The 25,420-nt window shown below is 41.7% G+C and overlaps 1 protein-coding gene across 2 annotated transcripts in view; it reads right to left on the bottom strand.

Moving 5' to 3' along the window:
• Positions 1-1,002: 1,002 nt before the first annotated feature.
• gli3 (GLI family zinc finger 3) overlaps positions 1,003-25,420 on the bottom strand; it is a 127,428-nt gene continuing 103,010 nt past the window's right edge. For both annotated transcript variants that reach the window (XM_015049622.1, XM_015049623.1), the window contains exons 5-10: positions 22,458-22,663; positions 17,541-17,702; positions 11,929-12,133; positions 8,815-9,031; positions 7,175-7,288; positions 1,003-5,649 (exon numbers count right to left, since the gene is read on the bottom strand). In XM_015049622.1, coding sequence (XP_014905108.1) covers positions 5,449-5,649; positions 7,175-7,288; positions 8,815-9,031; positions 11,929-12,133; positions 17,541-17,702; positions 22,458-22,663 — 1,105 coding nt within the window. In that variant the 3' untranslated portion in view covers positions 1,003-5,448. The remainder of the gene's footprint in view (positions 5,650-7,174; positions 7,289-8,814; positions 9,032-11,928; positions 12,134-17,540; positions 17,703-22,457; positions 22,664-25,420) is intronic.

Below are 25,420 nucleotides of genomic sequence, written 5' to 3'. Positions count from 1 at the left end.
TACTATCTGGGATTGCTATGCATTTTTATCATCAAATAGCAACTGTAATTCTCATGAGGCATTTCTGTAATTTTAAAGTGACAAGCCCAGAACTACAGGGGAGAATGGTTGGACAATTGGATGATCAGAGACTTTAAATCAATCTCCTTCCCATGTTGGCCAGCTCTTCAAAAAATAAAAAAATAAAACAACCCTGACTCTTCCTCTCTTTTTCTTCGTCTTCAAGAGGCAATCCCGGCGGCAAGCGATCGGTCTGCTGTGACCTGTGTTCGATATCCTGCGGCTGAGAGCGATGGGAGAGTGCTGTAGAGTTGGATCATGTGCTGGCAGCTGGCAAACTCACACACATTTACTGTTTGAACAAATGAAGGAGGTCGTTGACGGGCGTGATGCATTAGGCTCTGGGCTGACAGTGAGGGGGACAGGCAACACCGCAGGGGGAAGTGGAAGGGGTGGGGGGGGAGCAGGACTGCAGAGAAACCTAATGGCATGATCTAATGGCAATTCTTATTGAATCAATAATCTCCATGCTGAGCAGACAGGTCCCGTTGGTCGGCTAAATCGACAAACAGGTGCTGATAGCGGTGGCGCGGTGGGTTATTCATCTTCCCCCTGCCAGCTTATCGGCCAACAACTGTAAAAATGCCACCAAGATGGATTTAGGAGGGAGCAGCATGACAGGAAACGCATGGGACACGGACACAGGGGACACAGGCACCGGCTGTGACGTATGAACTGTGTGCTTCCACACACGCACAGGTGCAGGCACTGTTCTCTTGGTTCAGCCCCCTGTGGTTCACAGCTAACATATAGCACATACTTCTTAGGCACCAGCACCAAAGACGGCAAAAAGGCCTGGGTTGTGTCAGTAGCGGGTTGAACATGCTCAAAAAGTCGGATAATGGCTCAACAACAAACCCTAAACAGCAGTTTCTTGGACCAAGACCCTTGACATTCACCTTATTTTAATGGAGAGCTACAAAATGTTTTACAGGCAACAACTCTAAAGCAGGCATGTACTGAACAGGAAGTCAGCCATTTTGTATAAAAAATGCCACATTCAAGCCATCTCTAGCTTTTCCCTTCAATAGAAATTCCTCCTAGATGAGGCGTCAGCTTCAAACTTGATCATCATTCTTTTAAGGCATGGGGAACTGAAAGTTATCAAAAGCTTGAGTTTTAATTTAGGGATGTGGCTGTGGCCAACCAGAAAATCATTAACAACAGAAACTCCTGTTTTACTTAATGATGTCCATCTTTGACCTTCTTCACTTCAACAACTTTCTCCTTTGACAGAAGCTTGTGAAATTTGGTATATGTTATCCAACACAAATAACCTCAAATCCCAACAGGAAGTTGGTCATTTCGGATGAAAGGGTTCTTTTTGTACACTTTACATGGCTGAACTCAAACAACAGCAAACAGATTTACCGATTCATTCAATTTTTAATGCTTTGGGGAAATAAAAATCAATAAAATATTGATGCCTGGCCAAGCATATGGACATGGCCAGACTTTAAGAACCAATCTCCAAGCCCACTAAACGTTTCTGTGCAATCCCCAGCCAAACACTTACAGGATTGTGGTCCTCCCCAAACCGTAGTAGCCAAACTAGAAGTTGGCACAACTCAAAGAGAGATCGTTCAATTCCAAAAAAAAAATGCTTTTATGTATTATTCACAGACGCTAACCGAACGCAATTCCAGGCTCAAAGCTTCTGACCACTAAAGTGCAAGGGGTCATTCAATGCTGCTTTGCAGCTTTAACAATTTGAATTATAGCTTTATGCTGTTTTCCAACATCTCAACACTTGATATTGGAATACACTAAATCATATCATTTTCTTCCCTGCTACTTCCCACTATTTGTTCACTTCAGTATTCATTTCCATGTTTCCTTATCAAACCCTCTTTGGGACGCTGCCCTCATGCATTAGAATGCAAGCGTGCATGAAAAGAGGGTCTGTTTACAAGGCAATTTCACAAAGCGATGGGACCCGCAACACCGTTTAGCTTTATCAAACATTGCCTAATAAATCATATGCTCTTTTGTGATGTCAGTTGCTGAAATGCTTTGTATAAAGAGAGGTGGGGAGGGAAAAAAAAGCACAGAAAAGGAAAAGATGGAAGGCAATGAGAGGGAGAGAGAGATAGAGAGAGAGAGAGATTAAATGAAAGTGGGAATTGAGAGTGGGTTAGTGAGAAAAGGAGGGAGGATGAGAGAAAGCGAATGAGAAGCAGGGGGCAGGGAGCTGAAATTGGCATGTGTAATTCAGCAGTCTTTTCATCTTGGAGTAAGATACTCTAGACAGATAAGGGCCTAATCCTTCTCATGATCAAAAAAAGCAGCGTTTTACCAATTAAAGGCCTGTGCCAGCAGCCAGAGAGGGCTGAAGGGGGGGTGTGCTTTCAGACTGTGCCAGCGTTTATCATTCTTTAACACTGGGGAAGCACACAACAGGAGTTTTAACAAGGCTGCACACATGGAGTAACAGCTTTCCATCTGAGAGCATTACAACGCCGAGTGTGTGTTTGACCTGGTGATAAAACATATGAACCTCTGAGACCTTCAGCAGCCCTAATAACAAACTTTGGAAATATTTTGTTTGCTTGAAAGTCTACCTAAACACCATATCATCTAAAGCTTTCACATACTACTATTGGATAAATTGGGTTTGTTAGCATTTGTTGGCATTTCAGCCAAAGCTGGCTGAAAAATGTCCTTTTAGTGATGATTTTTAGAAGTGAACCTCAACATTTGAGCTTCCTTTCCTAAAATAAACTTGGAACGGTATTGAGTTTTCTTTTGGAGAAAGAACATTTTACATTTGCATCTTGCTTTGATTGAAAGATCAGCCAGAAAGCTCATCTGCAGTCTGGACACTGAATCTTCAGAGCTAAGACCGGGCCACCTGTGAGTGTTCTGGGACAGGGCTGGGGTCCACAGCAAAAACCCGCTGGTCATTATTAGTAAACTAAAATCAATTTGTGCTTTAATGTCAGACTCCAGGAATCTCCAATAACACCAGAAAAAGTAAATAGATTTATTGCAAGTTGTTACAATGATGTCACTAAGTTATCCACACTGTGCCCTTGTAGACTTATCTGCTGTGAAAATGTTCTAAAAGATCAACAATAAAATAATAATAAGGTTGTTGAGCAAGGCTGTAATAATAGGAAATTATGCCAATAAGGGGTTGGCCTCTATGGCAACAAAAAGCTGAATAAAAGCCAACTTCAAGAGATACATTAAAAAAAGCCACCAGGCCTTATCTTTAAAAGTGTTCCCTCTGAGGGGAAAAAGAGGAGGGGAGAAAGTAAAATAGAAAATGAGAGAGCAAGAAAGAGAGGGGGAAGTGTCCCCAAAAAGAGGGGGGAGGGCTAGAGAATGTTGAGCTTAAACCACGATGGAGAGGTAGAACGAGTAGAAATACAATAAATCAAATAAATCTCGCAAACTACAAAATTGACACCCGCCTCGCTTTTGCTGACTGGGTAGGCCTGATAAAGTGGGCCAAATTGCATAGATCTGATGTTTATCTTATCGGTGGCACCGTGAGTGCTTATACGCGTGTGATAAAGGGAACGCCGGTGAAAAGAATGTTTGAGGGGTGCAGAAATATGCATCAAGAGCACTACAGGAAGCGCTTTTGTACAAGGGGGGAAGCAATGAGGGTGGCGTGAAGGCTTAATTCCAAAATTAGGCCAACCACAAAGAAAAGGGGATATTTCACTGTGGATTTCTTACTTGTAACACTTCAGAAAGTGAGTACGTCTTGACAGACTTGTCAAGCACTTCTGAAAATGAAACTTAAACATTAGAACTGCTTCAGTTAAGGGGAAACTGATGGATTTTTTTTTTCTCATAACGCTTTTCCTCCCTGAAGCTGTTTCAGAAGACAAGTACGGGGGAAGGGACGCGCCATTGTTTGGATATATGGAAATCCCCTCCACCACCACCGGCACCACCACCACCGCCGCTGCCATCCCAAACCCCTCCCAGAGAGTGAAGAGAGCCACTGTGGTCCAAATACTGTACTTATCCTATTACTGAGGGGGTGGGGGTGTGGAGAGATAAGAGCATTTTCCCGTCCGCTCTGCTGAATTAGAGGGGCAGGGAGTCTGTAGGCGAGGACTGTTATTGGCATCTCTCCGCACATCTCCATGTGCATTAAAAATGAGAAATAAAACATCATATCAGAAAGTCTGATGCCAGAGAAAAAAAACATTTCCAAGACAGAAACGTGAAAACTAATCAGAGAGGACATATTGTTTCCCTATGAAGGCAACCGGGCTGTGAGTACAGCAGGGGGAGAAGGTGAGCAATATTCGCCTCCACTTCTCTCCCAACTGCTTTTACTCATCCTACCTCCTGAAACAGGGGCAAGAAGTTGTCAAGATCCTCAACCTTTTGAGCTGAGCCCTTCAAACACGGGAGGCAAGCCCATTTCGTGCTGAGGATATCAATTATAGATAGGGGTTACCACCGCAGCTGAGGATTGCGATGTCAAGACGGCAAGTAGACAGCTGTGGAGAGCTTAGGATCTTTCTATCAGATGTGTCCTGATGTGTTTCTCAGCTGCACATGTCTGTGTAAGCCCTTCCCCATCGCTTGTATGGGTGTAATTTCATCGCTTGTCCAACTCCAGTTTGGTTTCCCGCTCAGATGAAGGGTAAGTGGTTCAGATGCTGCAAAGCAAAGCTAAAAGCACCTCTGGCCACAGTAGGGGTGACATGATGATTACGCTAATGGCATCTTTTTTTTTTTTTTAGCTTTCCACAAAGCCACAGGCGAAGTATGACCGGGAAACATCCATCTCCAGGCGTCTGCAAGAATTATGATAACAGACAGGGAGTTGGTTCGGTCTGGTAGAGTACACAGAATTCTGTGAGGCTTAACCCGCCAAATAAGTTCACACCATCCAGCTGTGAGATGGGACTCCAGCTTCTGAGCCCATTATCACGATCCGTGGAACCAATCAGGAATTCAGCATTACTAACGTTCAGCGCTCAAGGCCCTCACTCTGCTGTGGCCTGCCAGACACAGAAGCTGAGGTCCGGGGAGATAGGTGGGGGAAAAAAAAAAAAAAGACCCAGCTTGTCTGTTTTTTTGAGCAGCTCTGTAGGATTGTACACCTGTTGTGTCTTACTGGTCTGGCAAAGGAAGCTAATCTTATGGAGAGGCATAAACGCTTGTCCCTTTTCTCTGATAATGCCTCCAGTCTCCCAGCTATGCTGCCAAACAAGCTGTACTTTTTTTTATCTTGTTCTAATTATACTGTCATGAACGTTTAAAATTCCCCCCACTAACCTCAGTTAGTGTAGAGTTTGAAATGGAGTACTTGTGTTTTTGGTGATTTCACTTAGCAGTACATTGCTTGATCTTGCGGTCAGTTTGCTAATCGTTACATTCCCGAGACGACGGGCAGCTGTGTTAAATGTGTTTTACTTATGGAAGACTACAGAGGAAGAAAGCCTTCATATATTGTGAGGGCTGCTGGATACTTACTTGTACCAGCTGTTCCTGGGTGTCAAACTCACGGCAGCAGTTCTCCCAGTGGCAGTTTGTCTCGTAAACCACCTCCGGCTCCTGTTTGCTCTCGTCTTTGTCGCCTTCCTCCTTCACCAGAGTCATCCCATCAGGATGGTCCTGAACAACCAGTGGGAACCAATACACTGAGACTGATGTAACACAAGAGGCGTTTAATAACATATGCTTCGGCTCACAAACATATAAACCGGTCATAAATTAGATTTTTCACAGGCACAGCAGAGAGTTATTGCCTACACGTCTCAAACATGTGTGTCTGGCCTTGCTTGGCTCTATGAGGGGTAAATATAGCAGAAGAAGCCACTCTGAATTTTTGGAAGATTTTATCCTCAACATGCCTAGACTCTGAGCTACTGCAGAAGAGGCTTCCACTGCAAACCCCAGTTTATTTCAAGCTACCGTCTTATAATCAGCTTTTCCCCCCCTTGCCATTTGCTTACATTTTGCTTTCACTTTTTCAAAGCCCCTTAATTTTTTTTTGATTAAACAAGAGCAAAATCTATTTTCTCTCTCATCTCAAAAAATCTAAGTGATTAGAAAACACCAACAAAACATCATGTAAGAGAATAAATATTGAGTGCTGTTGTAGCCACATTGCGTACGATCATCACTTGGATTATGATTGGCAATCATCCTTCATATTTGAATTGAACAAACAGTTCAAATATTAGTTCATATGAAATGTCCTTTTGGTAGAGTAGAACGATTATGCAACAGAAAACTGCAATGGCTTTTTAAAATAAGAATTTGGTGCATTCCTTTGAGTTCATAGGAGATCATCTATTGAGTGTTGATGAAGGTTCAGGAATGCCTTAACTTGACAAGGCCAAGTTCCATAAAAATCTTGCAATTGATCATGAGTGTCTGCAGCTGGTCATTTCTGCTTGACTCCTACTCGGAACAATGGGGAAACTCCAAGGAATTCAGATTTAAGATAAAGAAGTGGAGATTTACACAAGTCGAGAGAAAACACGTCTAAATAACTGCCGCGTAAAATCAGTCTAAACAATTATGTGTGAGTGAAAGTTATTGCCAGATGTGCAAAGATTTTGCAAAGGCCTGGACGACCAATAGGACATGGGTCGGTCCTGAAAACACTGGTTATATTTTGCCAAGTCAGTGGATAATAAATGTAGATCTAGTTTAACAAACAATTAAAATGTGTTTGTTAAACTAAACCGTAATAATGAACCGATTTCCTTATTAAACTGTATGGGTGAGGTCACATTTTTAAGAGTTAAAGAAAAGCAAACTGAAGTCATCTCTGTATGGAAGATCTAATTCTGTGACTGCACATTCAGCAGCTGTTCTCAGTTCTTTAACTACCTTCTGTAACTCTGCAGCAAATAAATACATTGGATGTTATTCTGGGAAGTTTAATTTATTTGGACAAAAAGATAAGGTGCACTTTGAACAACCCTGGACTTGAGGAAGTGCTGAGCTTGTAGTTCTGGACAATTGACTCAACAATAGAATCAGTAACTGATTTTAAATTGAATTCATTTATAAAGCGCCAAGTCATAAGAAGGCACTTTGCAGAACAAAAAGGTCCAATTCATACCTTTTTATTTAGATTTGGTCCAAATTCAATTCAAGGCGATCTAATTCAGGAGACAGAACCCACCTGCACACTCACCGCTCCGGGACTCGGCAACTCATCCTCCGGTTTCATTTTGGACCGCTTGTGATGCATCGGGTCGCCGGTGCTGCTCACAGCTGACTCGCTAGTCGGCTTGGCCTTTGGTAAAGACAAAACGCAAAAACGTTTCCAACTTTATCATTCCCCCCCTCTAATTGCATCGTGCTCAGTATCCCAGTAGTTTTACCCTTCATAGGAACATTAAAAATGCATGTAATGCTTATAAGCAAATCCAATTATTTACTTAATCAACAAGACAAAACTGGTGGGGTTGACTCATAATGATTTCTGCAACTGAAGCTTTAAACTGAGCCAGCAAAGAACTTTGCAATTCAGTGTATCACATTAGCGTCTCTAATCAGTGCAATTAAAGCAATCTTATGAACCAATTCCACCAATGAATGACCCGGATTTGGCCCTGGCCTAAATACGCCCTCGGGAGGATTCCTGTAACACAATAAGCTATTTGAGAGGAGAAAAATTAACAGAACTTTTAAACATCTGGAAAATGAGACGGTGTTATTCCAGAGAATGCTGAGCTTTTCACATAACTAAACAACTGCTTCATTTCTGCTAAAAGACCCGTTTCTGAGTTGTGTTTAGGTATTCATTATAGAGTCAGGAAAGAAGTGTTGCTCCTTCAGGCACGACTGAGATCTTCCGATGTCCACCTGTCTTCTGGAAAAAGATTTAATGGTTACATGAAACAAAGATCTGTTCGGTGGAGTCAAGTAGATGCTTTCAAATGTAGAAACATTGTACAACTGTCAAGCATGGTAGTGGTAGCATCATGCTGAGTGAGTCCTTTGAACATAAAACCAAACATTTCGACATCTAGCAAGTGAGATCAGTGGTTTTGTTTTGGAAAACGCTGAGCTTTTTGATGCCTCGTGTTTCCAACTTGCGTCGCATTTGAGCTGAGCTACATATTCATTTCTGAGGCAAGAACGTCCTAACGTCCACAACTTTGAGCTTTACTGAAATGAATCTATTTTTAAAGGTTTTTGTGACACTCTTTGTTCAGGAAGAAGAGGAAGACGTGCTGCAAATGGAACCGGAGCTGAACCAGTGACAGCCTCTGCATATGGAAAGAAAGTTTTAGGATTAAAACGAAAAAATATTGTCACTGTCTCATAAGACAAGCACTGACAAAACAACATTTTCTTCGGTTTAGTCCAATTTCTGAAAATCATGGGATCATGGGAAGAGAAAGGACGGGTAATAAACAGAATATTTACTTGAAATGCGGGGCCGCACATAACGTAAGGATTGAGAAAAAAAAAACTGGGGGAAACCCCTTTGGATCCATCCATCCATGTCAATATTCCCCACTCCTCCACATCCTTGCTCTCTCTCTAGTGATTAATGGATTCAGCAGAGGGATTCTATGCTAACAAGCCCCTGGTTGTTTGCTGCCGCCACGCTCTCGTCGTGTGCGCGACGGGCTGAAAACAGGAAACAACACGAGTAGGAGGAAGGAAAGTCCCAGGAGAGGAGCGCGTCGAGGGGACGGGGGTCCTGCCTGTACCTGCGCTTGCTTGGCCGATCCCGTTCACAAGTGGCTGGCATGCGACGCCGCCATCCATTAACGCGTGATGATGAATCGCAGAGGCCGCTGTGCTCACCTGTGACGAGTCGTTGGAGATGACCGAGCGATCGCCGGCGCCGAGCCCAGTCGGGGGGATGCCAGGCACGGGACGCTGGCTGGCAAAGGCCGGCGTAGGGTGGACTAACGGCGGGCTGTGGCCGAAGGCGGAGCCCATGATCCCCGGCTGGCGGCCCATCAGCTGATGGTGGACGTGTAACGCCACCGGAGTTGGAGGGTAGGGGAAGTTCAACGGGCTGGAGAGACAACAGAGTAAAACAACTCTAAACAATACTTCAAACGTTAATTACAGAAGCAATGAGGCAAAGGAGGGGAAGTTCAAGTGAGTAAATGGATTGTTCTGGATAACTCCTCACCCTGAGGGCAATCTGACATGAGATGGTGTGGTAATGCCGGAACCAGGGGGGCTGCTGGGAAATAAAGCTTGTTAACACAGTGAATTATCAAGTGGTTTGTGTAAGACAGTGTGTCATTCCTCCACTGGGCAAAATAATACAGATAATAAATAACCGTTAATCTATCTTGGAGCCATGTAAATAAAGTCGCAGCACTTTCCTTCCTCTCACAGTCCTCTGGAAATCGTTCGTACCGCTTGAATCTTTTTCACACTTTGTCACGTTACAGTCACAAACTTTAACTTCCTTTACAATAATTTTATGTGATCAACACAAATAAAATCAGAGGAGTGTGTTTTTGTATCAGCCCCTCTGAATCAATACTTCTTCTCAACCAGCTTTGAGGATCTCATTAAAAACATAATAATAAATTCTCTACATTGTTCTTTGCAAAACATCTCAATGAGTAAATTGTGATGAATAATATCTGTACACATCAGACTTCAGGCCCTGACACACATTTTTCATTTGGATTTAGTTCTGGACTTTGACAATGGTGTCCAAATCGAGGTCCGTGGGCCATTTGTGGTCTTCTGAATGATTTTTAGTGATTTAATTCAAGAATTGGACACATCTGACCAGTAGCTCATTCAGACAGGCACATGTATTATCTTTTAGTTCAGAGATATTCAAACTTTTTTTTTGCTATGAAGTCCAGCATTTTCGAATTGAAAACACTTGTTGGGGCACTTTTTTTTTTCTTTTTTTTTTGCATTAATGTACTATTAACACAGGAAGACACATTTCTACTTACTTTTTATTTGCTGAAAAACAAACTGAAAATTGAGGATTTTATCAAAATTAAACAGATTTTTTAGACCAGGAATCTTTGACATATGAAATTTGTCAAATTTTTTGGACTAAGCTCAGGAACAGCAAGGTTTCATGTTTCACCAGCATGGTGGTGCGTTAAAAGCAAATGCCAAAATAAAAAATGCATGTCACACTTATTGTTATTTGCAACAAAACCGTGAAAGACATGTATTACTTTCCTTTCATTTCCCGCTGCAGAAATCACACTGCTTTGATTTCTGATGAAATGCATCGAAGTTTTTGGTTGCAACGTGACAACAACGTGGAACAATTCACGGTAATTATGCAAGGCGCTGTGTTAATCTGCAGACTGAGCTAACTTTGTTGATCATAAAAATCCCAGAAGCCTCCTCTGTGTAACGATCGTTAAACCTCCGGATAAACATGGATCTGTGTGGCTCGGCTTCATTCATTCTGCACGCTGACAATTGGCTCTACCTGCGACCCATATGTCTGCTGATCTTATTATGAGCCGAGTGGAAATCAATGGACCGAGACACATTTGGAGGCCCATCCGCTTGTCATATCACTCATCAGTCTGTTGGCTCTGGCTATTTGGATCCTGTCACTCGGACAGTGGCTGAGCGTGGAGCATGATTGATCAGCTCCCTTTTACAGATCGCTGATCAATGGCTGAGGGTGGGGCAATGGATCTTTCCCATTTTTCCCCCTCTTCTCCGCTCTTTTCTTCTGCTTTGCTTTGCCTCTCCGCCAGTACCGGTGCATGATGTATGTGATGTTTCCCTGAGGTGTGCTGGATGACTGACACAAGCCGCCTGGGAAGCCAGCCGACTGGCTGGCTGGGAGATCGTCACCCACACGGGCGTTTGACACGAAAGCACACACAGACACCCATTCGTGCCAAACGCTTTATTTATGTATTACGACGCCATTCTAAAAGGGAAAACATGCTGCATTTTTCTGTAAGCTGTGTGCAGAGTATGAATCGCACGCAGAGTCTTTGGTCCTGCCTAAAACAACATGAATAATTTTGCAAAGCAGACAATTTTCCTGCTGCAATTATCAACATACCAGCACACATTTTGTGTCTTTTGTGAATCTGGTAAGAAGCCAATGTCACGTATAGAACTGAAACCACATATTTACACACAAAACCATTTATTTTCTTCAATTTTTGCTGCTTTGGGGCAGAGGGAGTCAGTTATGACTACCAAAATTATTCATTGGTAGATGTCACAAAAATTAGAGATGTATACATTTTTTAAACTTTCTTCAAGAGTAGAAGTTTTTAAATATTTTCGGGGTCCTTCCACAACAGTTTGCTGGACTTTCAGCCCATTCCTCCTGACTGCAGAGGTGTAACTGAGTCAGGTTCGCAGGCCGCCTCACACTCTCAGATTTCAAGATCTATCCACTTTCTTTTTTTTTAACAAGAACATATGAAATGTTCTCATCTAAACTCTATATTTAGCACATTAAGCCACAAATATCATTTTCTATCCACTGATTTTCAAGGAACTGAGATTAAGCTGTTGTGATGGCCACTCAAAAACCTCTGACATTTAAGAAAGCAGTTTCTCCTTTTCCTTCTTTTGTCAGATATAAATAATACTAGAATTCTTCTGTCTGATTTGACTTTCAAAGAGTGAAAAAACATATTCATCAGTTTTTTCCAAGATTAAACCTTTTGCAAACTACAATAAAATCAATAAATGTTCTAAAATGTGCTTTTTATAATGACAGTTTGTTAATGTTTAGAAAGTTTAATGGAAGGTAGCAGCTAACCTAAAGTTTGCAGGGGTGAGATTTCAACTGGAAGGCTAGCAGACGTCAGATTTCTATCCAGGAAAATCTAAAAATAAATCAAACCAACCGTAATCTAACACGGCCATCGCCGTCCGACTGTTTTCCAGCTCTGACAACCAAACTTGGGGTGATTTTATTTCCTTTTTCTAGTGTGCTACCTGATTGCTCTGGCGGAGAGATGTCCGTAGGAGCCGCTGGTGGAGGAGCTGGAGCGTGAGCTGTTCATCAGTGTGGTAACTATGGCGTTCGGGGAGTTACGAATCATGGTCTGCAAATCGAGGCTGTGCTCAGAGAGCGGAGAGATGGTCAAGGGGCGCTTCCTGTTGGGCCGTCCCGGAAGCCTTGGGCTTGAGAAGCGCGAATCTGGAGGATGAGGATGGAGAAAGGAATTACCGCGTTGTTTAAAGCAGGGATGCTGGTAGCATGTAGTGTTTGTTGTGGTCATGTGGTAGTGATGCAGCAGAGGATTGTGGGATGTTTAACTGGAGGATGGAAGCAATGTCGGCTTTGCGGTCATGGTTTCACTGCGTCAACATGGTCAGGAAATATATATAGTTTATACAATACTGGTAAAAATCGCTTATCTTCAACAACAGCAAATTTTTATATGGATGCACCCCTATTTAAAGTTCACCTGTTTTTCCGACTACTTTTAGATGCTTCAGGGCAAGAGAATAAGCTAAAAAACAAAAAAAAAAAGCATTTGATGGTTCATACAAGTATTTCTGTTTAAACTCTAACCTAATCAAACCCGAACAGATGACATTTTTGTCAATCATCAGACAAAAGGCCCATTTCAATGAGTGTTCAGCTGTCACTTGATGCACTGCTTGCATTTCATCGAGGAGAAAACATGTCTTTTATGTTGGAGAACTGCTCCGACTGTGTATGGTAATATTTAATCAAGTCCAATTTGACTCGTTATTCAAATGCAATCAGTGTTGACTGGAAATACCAAAGAGGGGTTTGAAAAGGTAAAAGGCGGAAACGGCGCAACCATTCTCTCCACGCGCACAATGAGCCACGGGTAGAGATTAAAACATGACTTTTGTTGTCTTTTCACACAGAGATGTCACAAGCAAGACAGAGAGGGAGAGAGAGAAAAAATAAAAAAAACGGGTGAGACGGAAGGAGGGGACAAAAAGCAGCGCTGAGGGGATGTCGCGCTTTGTGCATGAACTGACACAATGACTTTGTGACTCAAGACTTGGAAATAAAACATTTCGAGTTATTTCATAAAGGCAAACAAAACCGATAACCCCCCTCCTGCATATTTACGTCCCCCTCAATCCATCCATCTCCCTAAAACGTAAATGCTCTATCTCTGGTTTGACACATTCAGCGATTACAGAGCGCTTCCTTTCACATGGTAATCAGAGAGTGTGTTGTGTGTGTGTGTGTGTGGGGTGGTAGCATTCTGGCATCCACAGGCCTGAGCTGCAACTGAAGCATGGGGGCATTATGGAGAGCAACACCCTCCACTCTCTTTACATTTTTTTATTGTAAGGCAGCTCTTGTAAGGAGGAGTGTGAGAACACAATGTAGAGCACATGGGATTCCTTGACAGTTTGTGTTTTGTTTTTTTTTCTTTTTCTGTTTTCGCCCATTCATACATCCATCTAACCTCCTGCAAAACGTCTGCTTTTATACCTCTGATTCGGACAAATCCGACACCTAAAACAAGCCCCCATCCACTTGTGGAAAACTGGAGGATGGTGGAGGTGGAGAGAGAGCGACGGAGAGCCTAGCTTGGGAGACGGGGGCCTGTGTGCCATCACTGCAAAGCCTCATGGGACCGGTGTTTATTAATGCACAGCCCAAATGATAAATCGGCCAACCGGGGAGACAGAGAGGGAAGCGTCCAGGCTCGTAGCAGCACTGTCCCTCTAATTTCCTCTTGATTTATGGACGAGATGGCTGGTTACTCGCCGCGTCATTAATTTCGAGGGGGCCGGGGAGGTTTTCGGATGGGCCAGACTGACGGTGGTGGAAAGAAAAGTTGGTTCCAAAACTGGGGTTGAACCCTCAGCGACCCACCTGGGGTTTGGGGGGGGCGACTATAATAAATACATTCTACTTTATGGAGTGTAAAAGTAGATCCTGGAGATGGAAGCACAATACAATAACTATTGTTCTTACAATCATCAAGGTTATAATCCTGTGACAAGCAGAGAAAGAAAACTTGTACTGAAAAGGACATTTCTGTCAATTCAGCTTATTTAGGATATAGAAAAGGACTGACGCCCTGAAAGACAAGGAAATAAATTATTTTCTTCCAAATCTAAGCAAAAGTTTCTTCTTGTCCTCATTTTAAAAAGTTAAGGTATTGTAAAAAATATGCATTGAAATAAAAAATGTATTATTTCCATATATTCCAGGCACCCTTTACATAAGTCAGACCATACATTTATTTTTCTTGTAATCTGAAAAGGCTTTCGTCAGATTAAAACGGTTCATTTAGTCATTTATGTAATATTTTATTTATTTTTTTGACCATGTTAATTTTTCCCTCACTTCGCTTTTTCTAAGTCTGACTATTTTAACATTCTTTTGTTGCTTTTTAATGCAAGTGATATTTTTTACTAAGTGCCCATTTTCTAAATCTTACAGAAAGTTTCTTTTCTCATGACCTGAAAAAGTGATGAACTCATTTCAAAAAGGTTTAATAACACAAAAAAACACAAATCTTCCAAACTTTCTTGACTTTTTTTAGTTTATGCAAGTATTTTCCCCTGAATAGCAGATGATTTATTTTTCTCTAAATTTTAAAAACCTGACCAAATGTTTATTTTGAAATATTTTTTTATAAATTATTTGCACATTTTTAAAAAAGTGCCTATAACTAAAATGAAAAAACAAAACATAATTTTTATGAACAATTTTCTTCCATTTTTGTCCTGAAAGGCAAATTAGTTTTCCCCTCTATGTGTTTTTGTTTGTTTGGTTTTCTTTGTATAATGTGTGTGTTTTATTTTATTTTATTTTTTTTAAATATGAAGCTAAATCTGGGACTTTTTTTTTAGCTAAAAGTTAAGTATTGTGCTAAATACAATTACTTAACTTTGTAAGTATTGTATTTATTTCTCGTATTTCTTTCTTGTACTTAGCTCTTTTGGGTTTCCTTGTGATTTTTTGTTTGTTTAGAATGTTTTCTCATTTTTGTTTTTTATTTGTTTGTCTTTCAAAGAAAAGTAAATCATTATCGAAAACAAAAATATTGACTTATTACTCTAAACATCTATTTATTGATTAATTTATTTATTGTAGAAAAATAAACTTTAAAATATTCCCTTAGATATACTTTTTTGCCATTAAGGGCTTCCATATAAATGTCCTTTTTTAATTTTTTCACTTTGATATAATTATACACCACTAAAATGTAAAATGAGCTGTTTATACTTCCTAAAAGTACAAAAACAGTACTTCAATGGAGATTAGATGTGCATATTGTTTAAATGTGATCAGGTGTAAACATTTGAACAATAATAGCTGTTTTGCCGGGCTAAATAAAGCAACCCCAGTGTTTACATCTTAACATAAACTTGTTTATGCAAACGGTTTCCTATTAGCTGAAAAACAGCACAGAGATTAGTTAATAGAAGCCACAAATAAACATCGTAGCGTAGAGTATACTTCAGTCAGCGTGATCTATGAGAGCTATGGTGCTAATTAGGCAGTGCTAACGCAGACAATAGACCATTAAAGCACAAATAGGCAGGACAGGCCCATTGTTTCATTAGCAGAACTGTCTCTGAAGGTAATTACACTCATTTGGAATGGACTAAAATAGCTTCATGGTAGCCCAGATTATCACCGAAAGTCTCCTGATAGACTTTGCTCTTTCCTAAAATCCGCCAAAGCTTTAAAGTGTTAATTTTTTTCCCCTACACAGGAACACACATCGCCTGAATGTGATGAGTTATTACCAGCAATGATCACAGGCGATTTTTTTTTTTTTTTTAAGAGAGGAACACCGCATCTCCTCTTGAATTTGGCCCTAATTGTTTTGTTTCAGTCTATTAATCTTAAAAAGTGACACAGAAGAAAGGATTTCTCTCCCGTGATGAATGGTGGGACATTCCAATTCCCACTTAATAGCAATTAATTTTCTGATACCCGCACAAGTTTGGCTAGTTTTAATTAGTTTGTTCGGAGGAACAGTGGGGGGAAGTTCACCCCCGGATTTCCATGAGAGCGGTGTGTGTCTGACTAAATACGTTCCCATCAAAGGGAGCGGGGTGAGGCTGTCTGACCTCTCTAAGATTCGATGTGCCTTTAATTTCCTATTTACACTTTAAAATAACTCATTAGCATAAGTCCTTTGCGTACAGTCCTGAGCCAGACACGTTAAGACAATGGCTCATTTAAATCATGTCAAAGTAAAGTTGCAGAAGTTGAGGAGTAGCTGGAGGTATATAGATATATATAGAATAGAAGATGGGAGCACTGTGGTGGTGCACTTTTAAGGGTTGAATTCCCGCAGGGGCCACCCACAGTTTGCTCAGAACAAAAGCGCTCATAAGAAAGAAAGGTGCAATCCCAGCAGGGTGGATGTGGTGGGTGTCTTTCATCACATACGGCTGCTCAAAATACTTTATTAAATGCTCGATAAAGTATAATTTATAATTAAAGCACGTTTCTGTTTTACCTAAAACTCCAAACCCAGGAATCCAAGGCAACAGTGCAACCAACTGAACGGTTTCTACTTTTGATAATTATACTACATTTATCTCCTAGGTAAAAAAAAAAACAAAGAAATTTTTTTTTTGTTTTTCAGCAAATCACTAACGGAACAGGGATTGTTGAGATACAATTTAATTTCTACATTACAGCTTTAACGTAATTAAAGTTTAAGTTTAAGTTTAATTTCTCTTCAAAAATGGAAAGACAAGAGATCATGGCAGTGGAGTAAGGCAGATGAGTGTTGATCTCATGGAAATGGCATTAGTTCTGATTTGTTCTTGTTGCACTAGGAGCCTCGTAAGAATAACAATAATTAAAAAGCAACTGTAGACTTTCCCAAAAATCTGAACACAGGTCTTCACGAGGTCTCGCGTTTCTCCAAAACATGAGGAAAAATAAACACAGAAATGCTCAGAGATCCTTTCCTCTGTTTGCTCAAACCTTGTAAGCTGTTCTAGGGGAGGAGTGAGTGGAAACTGTTTGGTTATACAAATAAAACAGCAGCGATGCCCGTAACTGTGGTCCAATAGATTTCATAATAAAACTCTGCTACTGCATTAAAAATGAATTAATTTCCAGGAGTTTCACTCATCTTTACCAGAGACACTAAAGCCTGAGGCTGATGTAAGTTTTCTGTTTTGATTTAAATGTTTTCCTCAAGATTTCTACACCAACCAGTGCAGTGTAGTTTGCTGTATTTCATCTGCAAATCAGGATAAATAAAAAAATATACTCTTTTTTTATCTTTAGGAAATAAAATTAACCTTATTTTTATACGCTTTAGCAAAAAAAAAAAACAACCCTAAAAAAAATGGTTCATAAACACTTCAGATACATGATATGCACACAAATAAATCTCAACGCTTTTCATATTATTCATTTCAACAAGTCTAAGGAGGTTCCCAGCACTGGTTTTATACCTGAATGGTTCATATTTCAGAAGTAAGTGGCCACAGTCTAAAGACAAAACTTGTAGAGCTAGAAGAAATGTTTTATCAGTGTTAAATAAGTTTAAAAGAACTTTCCTTCAACAACAGGATAACCTTCTACAAGGAAATCTGTTCAAAATGCAGAATCTGAGACTCACTCTCCATCGCCTGCAGGTACTCCATGTGCAGGGCGGTGGCGCTGCTCGCGCTGCCGGTGGACGCCACAGACGGGAGAAGGTCTGTGGCGTATGGGCTGCGGTGGCCCGCCAGCAGAGCCATCTGGTGGTAGTAATCAGCTGTGGTCAGACCGGCGTGAGGCGCTGCAGCAGGACAAAAAGGAAGCTCATGTCAGCAAAAGAGGAAAAAACTGAACATTTAGAAAGAAGCTGGCGAGAGAGCAGGAAACAGCGGCTTTAATTTATTAGGCGGCGGAGGGAAAGCCGACAGCAAGAACACCTGCGCTGCGTTAGAAAACTTGCAATCATTTACTTTAGATGATAATCAGCTCAGCAGAACAGTAATGAGCGCATTAGCAAACCCCATCATGTTAACCAAAACAGCTGCACAGGGAGCGTCACCTGAAGACTGGAGTCTCACTGGGGATTCCCGCTGGCTCCCAGATCACAGCGAGCGTGTTAGCATGGAGCAGCATAACTGATCATGTAGCAACACGGCCCATAAATAGCTGTTTGCTTTTGGTGTTCTCTAATCACCTCTTACAATGTTGTACACAAGTGTTGAAGACTTGAACTTTTTCACATTTCATTCACAGTATTTCAAGATATTTTATTGGGATTTTATGTGACAGACCAACACAGTTTAACAGTGTTTTCAGCCCATGACTCATAGCATGACCTTTTGCTTGACCTCAAACGCTGCGAGTCTTTTGAGGTCTGACTCTACCGGCTTTCCACATCTATACACAAAGTCCATTGTCTTTTGCAGAATGGAGAGGATATGATTTAGCTTTTTGGTTTGAATAAGTTTTAATTAGACCATTTCGTTCTGAGTCTGTGCTAATGTTTACGGCCGTTGCTTCGCCCCAAATCGATTTCTGTGTTCGGCTGCGCACATCGTCCCTCTGCCTGCTGGAGGATGGCGTTCCCGCACAGGGATCCTGCAACCATCATGTGCAGTTTGTTCTACTAACTGCGTTCCCTGCAAGGCTTTATGCAAAAAGATAAGGAGGCATTCTTCCTTAAATCTCTGCCTAAGGCAGATTTTTAAAGTGCGTATTGAACCGCTGACATGAACTTCCGGTCAATTCTGCTCCGTCCCGAGCTGCGGATAATGCTCCCTCTTCTGGCTCGTCAGTGTAGGAGGAAATTTTTCCATTTCCAGATAATGTATTAAACAGCTTTGTAAGATGTGCAAAGTTTCCAGTATTGTTTTATAACCTGTTTTAAACTTCACCTTGGCTTCCTGTCTGCCATGTTCCTTGATCTCCATGATGCTGGTTGTTCACTAACGTTCTCTAACAAACCTCAGAGGGACTTGATCTACGATTTAGGTGACTTCTGAGGGCAATTGTTTGCACTTTATTTAGGGGTACCAGGGTAAAAGAGGTGCTGAATAGAAATGTGGATTTTCATTTCTAATGAAAATAAAAACTTGAAAACCTCCATCTATTTTCCATTCTCTTCAATAATGAGGTGGACTGATATTCTTTGCACCTTTTACTGAATGTCAATTTAATGCATACGGCCATGAAACTTATTTTGAAATCATTGAGAAAGGGGCAGGTTAAACAATACGCTTCGTCTTCATGGTAAGTAATATAAGAATGTGTGTTTGTGATTTAGTGATCATATTCGCTAAACCGAGTGAGTAAACTCACTGATTGGTTGAGCTGTGTGGCTCCAAACCCAATAAGATCCACTGCAGTTGGGAAGGGTGTGAATATTCTCTGTGTGTGTGTGTGTGTGTGTGTGTGTGGTGAGAGAACGTGGGCCAGTGCATCTTTTGGCAAACATGCTGCCTGTGTGGCGCACGCATCAGCGCTGCAGTCTGCAGATACGCAACCTGCTCCTCAACTCTGCTCCGTCGCAAAACAAAAGGGGCCTAAATCTTCTCAGATGGATCTGAGCGCACAAAAACGACACAGAAACCATCCTGCCTCCACTTGGTTCTCTCTCTCCTTCTTTCCAAGTCGCTCCCTCAGTCGGAGTCCTTGAACCGGAGCCTAAAAATAAACATCTGGCAGAGGGCTTCTGTATGCAAATGTTGTAAGAAAGAGGGAGAGGGGAGAAAGACTAACAGTGTGGTTTTTGGATTAAGATATGGAATCGGTTCAGACCGCTGAAGCTCCTTTTCCCCCCCAATTTGAGAAATCAAGAGGAAAATAAATAAAGAAACAGTGTGTGAGGAGATTTCCTCTTAAGTCTGGCCCGCATGCCTGCAGTATGCCTCCACGATTGGCTGAGTGAAAGGAAGGAGGAAGAAAAAAAAAAATTGTAAATTAATTCGATCTGGCTTTTATGTCTCCAGCAGAAGGGGGAGTTTCTTAATTGTCACCAGTGTTCCGCCTCGGCTTTGCTTTCGCATTCAGCCGTAATGTGTCCCATTCAGGATCGGCGCGCGGAAAAGAGCTTTGTGGAATTTTCTAAATCAGAAACGTTGGCATCCGAGTGCCATCCTGGGGGCAAAAGGAGTGCGGGGTGGAGGGAGGACGGGGGGTATGTGGAGAAGGCAGAGACTCGCCTCAGGACTCGGCGAGCTGAGCCACCGGGCGCTCCTTCGGCACAACAATAGGATCAGGGGCGAGTCTACCTCTGAACCGCTTGTCGTGGAGAATATATAACGTGAAAACGTGTGAAAGCAAATGTGTGGCAGAAGGAGGGTGGCACTAAATCCCACCCACTTTTAAATCTCCATTAGATTCTGTTAATTAATTCATCATTATTCAAATGTACTTTTTGCTGGGGGAAGAAAGAAAAAAAAAATCTTTGCATACTGAAGAAGGAGGCTCCCTGTAAGCGCAGTGATATACTAACAACACAAAAGCTGATGGGTTAATTAATCACCGAATTGATTAAAGGAGTAATTAGGTGCCTCATTCACCATTCACGGCATTATGAATTAAACGGGGGATCATGTGGTAGGTTGGAGGAACTATTTTGATTTAAGGCAATCTGAGCCTGGCGCACATTACGCTATGGTAATGGAAAACCTGGAGGGCAGAGAGTCGGAGCCGCTTCCAAGCGCAGGAGAGGCGCTGAGTGAAGCAGACACTTCAACCCTCACTTAGAGGCTATCAGGTCTGCGCGAGATTAAGGGAAGTGTGCAGATGTAAAGGAAATAACCCCACTATCTGCCAATTCACACATACATCCAAACATCAGACAGGTAGCCGAAGAGGCAGTTTGTGACTCATGTGCCAAGATCTTGATGGCTGAGGATGTAAAGAGCGAATAATGGGTCATTTTGGGGATTTGAAGATCTAAAAGCCGAATGTAGATGGGGATCTTTTTTTGGCGAGAGCTCAAGGAATTTGACCGTAACTGTATTTTACAAAAAAAGGTGCCTACAGGAAACCATTTTGTAAAGTATAATAACTTTGCATATTCATGAGAACATGTTGTACAGTTAGAATCTCCTGAAACTCTTCTGAAACTCTGTTCAGACTTTGGGATGTTGCAACCTTATTTTAAAATAGACTAAACCCAATTTCACTCTCAAAATTCTGCACATAAACCTCCATAATGACAATGTGGAAAAGCTGTTGTTTGCTTCCAAGTATATTAAAAAAAGAAGAAATCAAATGTACCTAATTATTCATTTACTTTGCTCAATATTTTCTTGATGCACATTTGGCAGCACTTACACCCTCAAGTCTTCTTGAATATGATACTTTGAGTTTGATACACTGATTTCTGACCATTATTGTTTGCTGAATCTTCCAGGATCCAGTGTTTGAATGGGACAGTTCTTTTGGCTTCATGTTTAGTTTGTACTCTGACCTTATGTAAAAAGATGAACGCTCTTCTGAATTCCTGAACTGAATTGGACGGGATTCCAATCCAAACGAGCGGATCAACTTTGAGATGATCAGTGGAAACAGAATGGACGTTAATTTGGATTTTCTTTTTACTTATTTATCTTTAAGATATTTGCAGATTAAAAAGAAAAAAAATCAATTATTGGGTGTTGTACATAGAGTTTAAAGGAGAATAATTACTTTAGCCTAATTTGAAATAAAAGTGTAACAAAGAACAAGTGATCTGCTCTGAATGTTTTCCAAATGCATGGCATATAGTTTCAGTGGCCTCACCAACTGAATTTGCCAAATGGATGAACAAAATCTTCTAAAAAAAGACACTTTTCTATCAGATTTTCTATTTTCATTTTGAAAACCAGATCAAATTCCATACTTTCCAGTATTTTTGTTTAAAAACTGGGTACAAGCCTGCAGATAATCGAAGTGTGTTCTCCAGATCGTTCCGTCTACCTTTTCTACCATGTACCAAATCCTGGATCTAACCTGCAAGCACTACTTTTTTTTTTTTTTTTTTAATCAAAAATCTTTAGTTTTTCCAAATTCATTTGGTGCATTTGTTTATGAAACCAGAACACCTGAAGAACCCTCCTTCCTCCTCAGTGGAACTGTATGTGACTCCGCCGCTCGCTGCTCCGTCCTCCTGAGGTCTCCGACACGTCTCACAGATCAAACGGATTAGCCTCCCTCTCCGACAGGAGCACCCCCCCGCCCCCCACCCACTTGGAACGTGCCGCACTCTTAACGCTCCGACCCGCCAGCTAACTGACTCAAATAACGTCTCCCGGACCCCTGGGTCTTAATAGAGATGGATCCGGTTGCCTCTCACCTGACCCCGTCTGATCCCAAACCGGAATCAAACCGATACAGAGAGATGAAATTCCTCCTAATAGCAACTGATCAATTCCAACAATTATTTTTAAAGGCCTACTGAGGCCATGTCGGATCGTTCGCACCCTTGCTGGGGTGTGTGTGTGTGTGTGTGTGTGTGCGTGTGTGTGTGTGTGTGTGTGTGTGTGTGTGTGTGTGTGTGTGTGTGTGTTGAGAGGGTGTGCGTCGGTGTATGTTTCACTTTACTCACCATCTGCCGGGCTGAGGCCCCGCGCGGCCGGTACGACGGAGATGGAGGGGCTGCTGTGGAGGGAGCGGATGTAGTCCATGTATGGGCTGATGTAGGGGTGAGGAGGGTGGAAGGGCGACTCCGCCCCCATGGACGGGTTCCGCTGGGGGGAGATCCGAATGAGGGAGATGTCGGAGAAAGCCGGCGTGGTCGCTATCGATGGAGTCCTGCAGAGACACACACACATACAAAAGGAGAACTTAGGAGGAGAATGACACGAGTTCTTCAACTCAGAATAAAAATAAACAATATGTTCACCTGAAATAAGACAAAACTAAACTTACAAGTTACTTGTCAGCAAGATATACAAGCTTGGTAATAACTCCTTAATTTTGGCGAAAAAGTAAGGAGATTATTTCACTTTTAACATGGGAAAAAATGTCAGTAACACTTTATTTGAAGGGGGTTGAAACTGTTTAAACTTTACCTTTAATAACATAAAGTTACCTAATTTTTAAAGTGCAATCAGAAACACTTTTATAACAAATTTATATCAGTAATGATTTCTTGGTTAATGACAAGTTGTCATAACAAAGACATTTTGAATAATGTCAACTTTGTATTAAAAGTGTCATAATTTACCGAATGACGCTTTATGACAACAGTCATAAATATTCATGAAACTTATTCATGTTTATGACAAGTGTTATGACATGTTTATGACAGTGTAATGACAGTCTTATTCAGCCCCCTTCAAATAAAGTGTTACCAAAATGTCCTATTATAAGTTAAATAATCTGCTTTTTCATCAAAATGTAAAACTATTTACTTAAATTAAGTTTCTATATCTTGCTGAAAGGTAACTTATATTTTAGTTTTGTCCTCTTTCAAGTGTGCCAAGATATTTCCACTAGAAACTAGAACAAACACACTTGGTGAGGTTGTGTGTTTTTGCAGTATTAAATTGGATTATGAAGTTGCAGTGTCGTGACCTTTTGCAGGGCATTTCATACTTAAAAACTCTCAAAAACTCAGCACCTGGTTGTTGCTTCACAAATAAAACGATCACTTCAAAACTGCACGATTTGTTTTAGAACCTTTAAAAGTATAAAAAAAAAAAAGAGGGCATTTTTTAAGAGGGCAAATTCCTTTTCACAGCGCTGCATGACTGGGTGGACTGACAGCGGTGGGGCAAGACAAATAGATGGTAAAACTATCTCTCTCCTTCCCACTGCAAGGCAGGGGAGAATGCAGCATTCCAACTGCTTCCTACGCAGACATTTCCTCAGATCAAAGGCAGCTTTCACCACTGCGTCTTAATCAGAGGGGAAGCGATAGACCGAGCTCACCGCTGGCCAGAGCAAGACAAGCAAAGCTACACCACAATTCTCCATGGCTCAGATTGCTTGGAGTTGAAACCAAACAAGGAACTGCACAAGATGGATCCAAAAATCTTTTTTTTTTTTTAAACACAGAAAAAAAAAATAACAGCAATGTCAGGCTTTTCTTGTTTTTTTTTTTTGTTTTTTTTTTTCTTGAAGGAAATGTGAAGCGAAGTTGAGAAAAAATTGAGAAAACTTCTCAAGAGCCAAGTTTAGCCAAGAACTAATTTGTCTCCCTCCTTATAATTGGTTAGGAGGGCCTGGAAACGCAGTAATGATGGCCTTCACCACAAAGGCCTTCCCCGGAGGATCCGCAGAAATCCACATATCAGCCAGACATTAACAGGCTAAAAGATTAGACTGAATTAGCCCCTCCGCTTCTCTGTGGCTCCCCCGGTGGACCGGTCTACTGCGACAAAGGACCCCAGGAGAAGGGGAGGCTGGCTGAAAGATGAAGGCAGGGAGGGGGAGAGGAACAGCGCGGCTTTAAGAGGGGAGAGGAGGAGGAGATGGAGAAGAGAATGAGACCTGGCCTCTCGGTTTGTCTCAGAGTGACCTTGAGCTAGGCCAGGGGGACCGGAACAGCCTAATTACAACCTCCGCCCTGTCCCCTGATCCCCCACCAGCCCCTTTGTCCCTCCACTCCACAGCCCCTCCTAATGAAAGAGCTCAGGCCAGGGTCAATAATGAGCGGCCGAGGAGTGGAAACGGCGCACAGACGCACGCAGGACACATGTGAGCACAAACCTCCAGAACATCCTCCAGGAGATGTTCTGCAATTAGCCACAAAAAAAGGGGGCAGCGATGGGACAATTTATATGGCTTTCACTCTGCTCAGGTGTGCGACGCCGTGCCTCGTGACACTGATGTAATCTATGATGGGAAATCAGCGAAACCCTCAGAAAGGCATCCGAACTTTTTCAACGTGACCGCTCGTTTGTTCTCCACATTCCAGTTCGCATTCTTTCGCACGGCGGCAGATGAGTAATTCCTCATTTCCTCCGCCCCGCTACCGGGCCACGGCGAGGGCATCTTCAAAACAGAAAGAAAACAAACAAAAACCAAAAAAACACAGTGACGGTGCATGAAAGAGATGTTTACGATAAGCAAGCCATCAGCCCGCACGCCACCATTTACATGGCTCATTTGCAGAGGACACGACACAGACGCAGCTGACATTCACTTTGTTGTCAGGTAGGCGAGCAAACATCTCACATGTACACAGTGAAACTCTTTCAGCAGCATTTGCAGATGAAAGGAAACATGAAAAACCAGCTTTGTCACCAGCAAACAAATTGGTCCACCCCAATAAATTGGGAGATGACTTAAATCTTAATTTAATATGGCTTACAGCTAATGGAAACCCGAAATACAACTTCTCCAAAACCTAAAAAAAAAAAAAAAAAAAAGGATTAAGACTTTTAAGTCCTGCAGTCAACAAGGTATGTCATTACTGTAGTAGCTGGCAGTTCACAGAATGCTATTTACAAGGATATTGATGGAAAGTTGTGTGGAAGGAAGAAACTGTGTACAAAAAAGGTGCACGAGCAACTGGAAAAACTGAAAAACCTTATTGAGGATTGTGAAGTAAAACCCTCTGAA

This window comes from Poecilia latipinna, unplaced genomic scaffold (genome assembly GCF_001443285.1).
Source record: "Poecilia latipinna isolate Pla-1442-1.1 unplaced genomic scaffold, P_latipinna-1.0 Scaffold953, whole genome shotgun sequence".
NCBI classification, from domain to species: Eukaryota; Metazoa; Chordata; class Actinopteri; order Cyprinodontiformes; family Poeciliidae; genus Poecilia; species Poecilia latipinna.
Note: the sequence above shows the minus strand (reverse complement) of the source record. Positions and strands in the feature narration are given on the sequence as shown.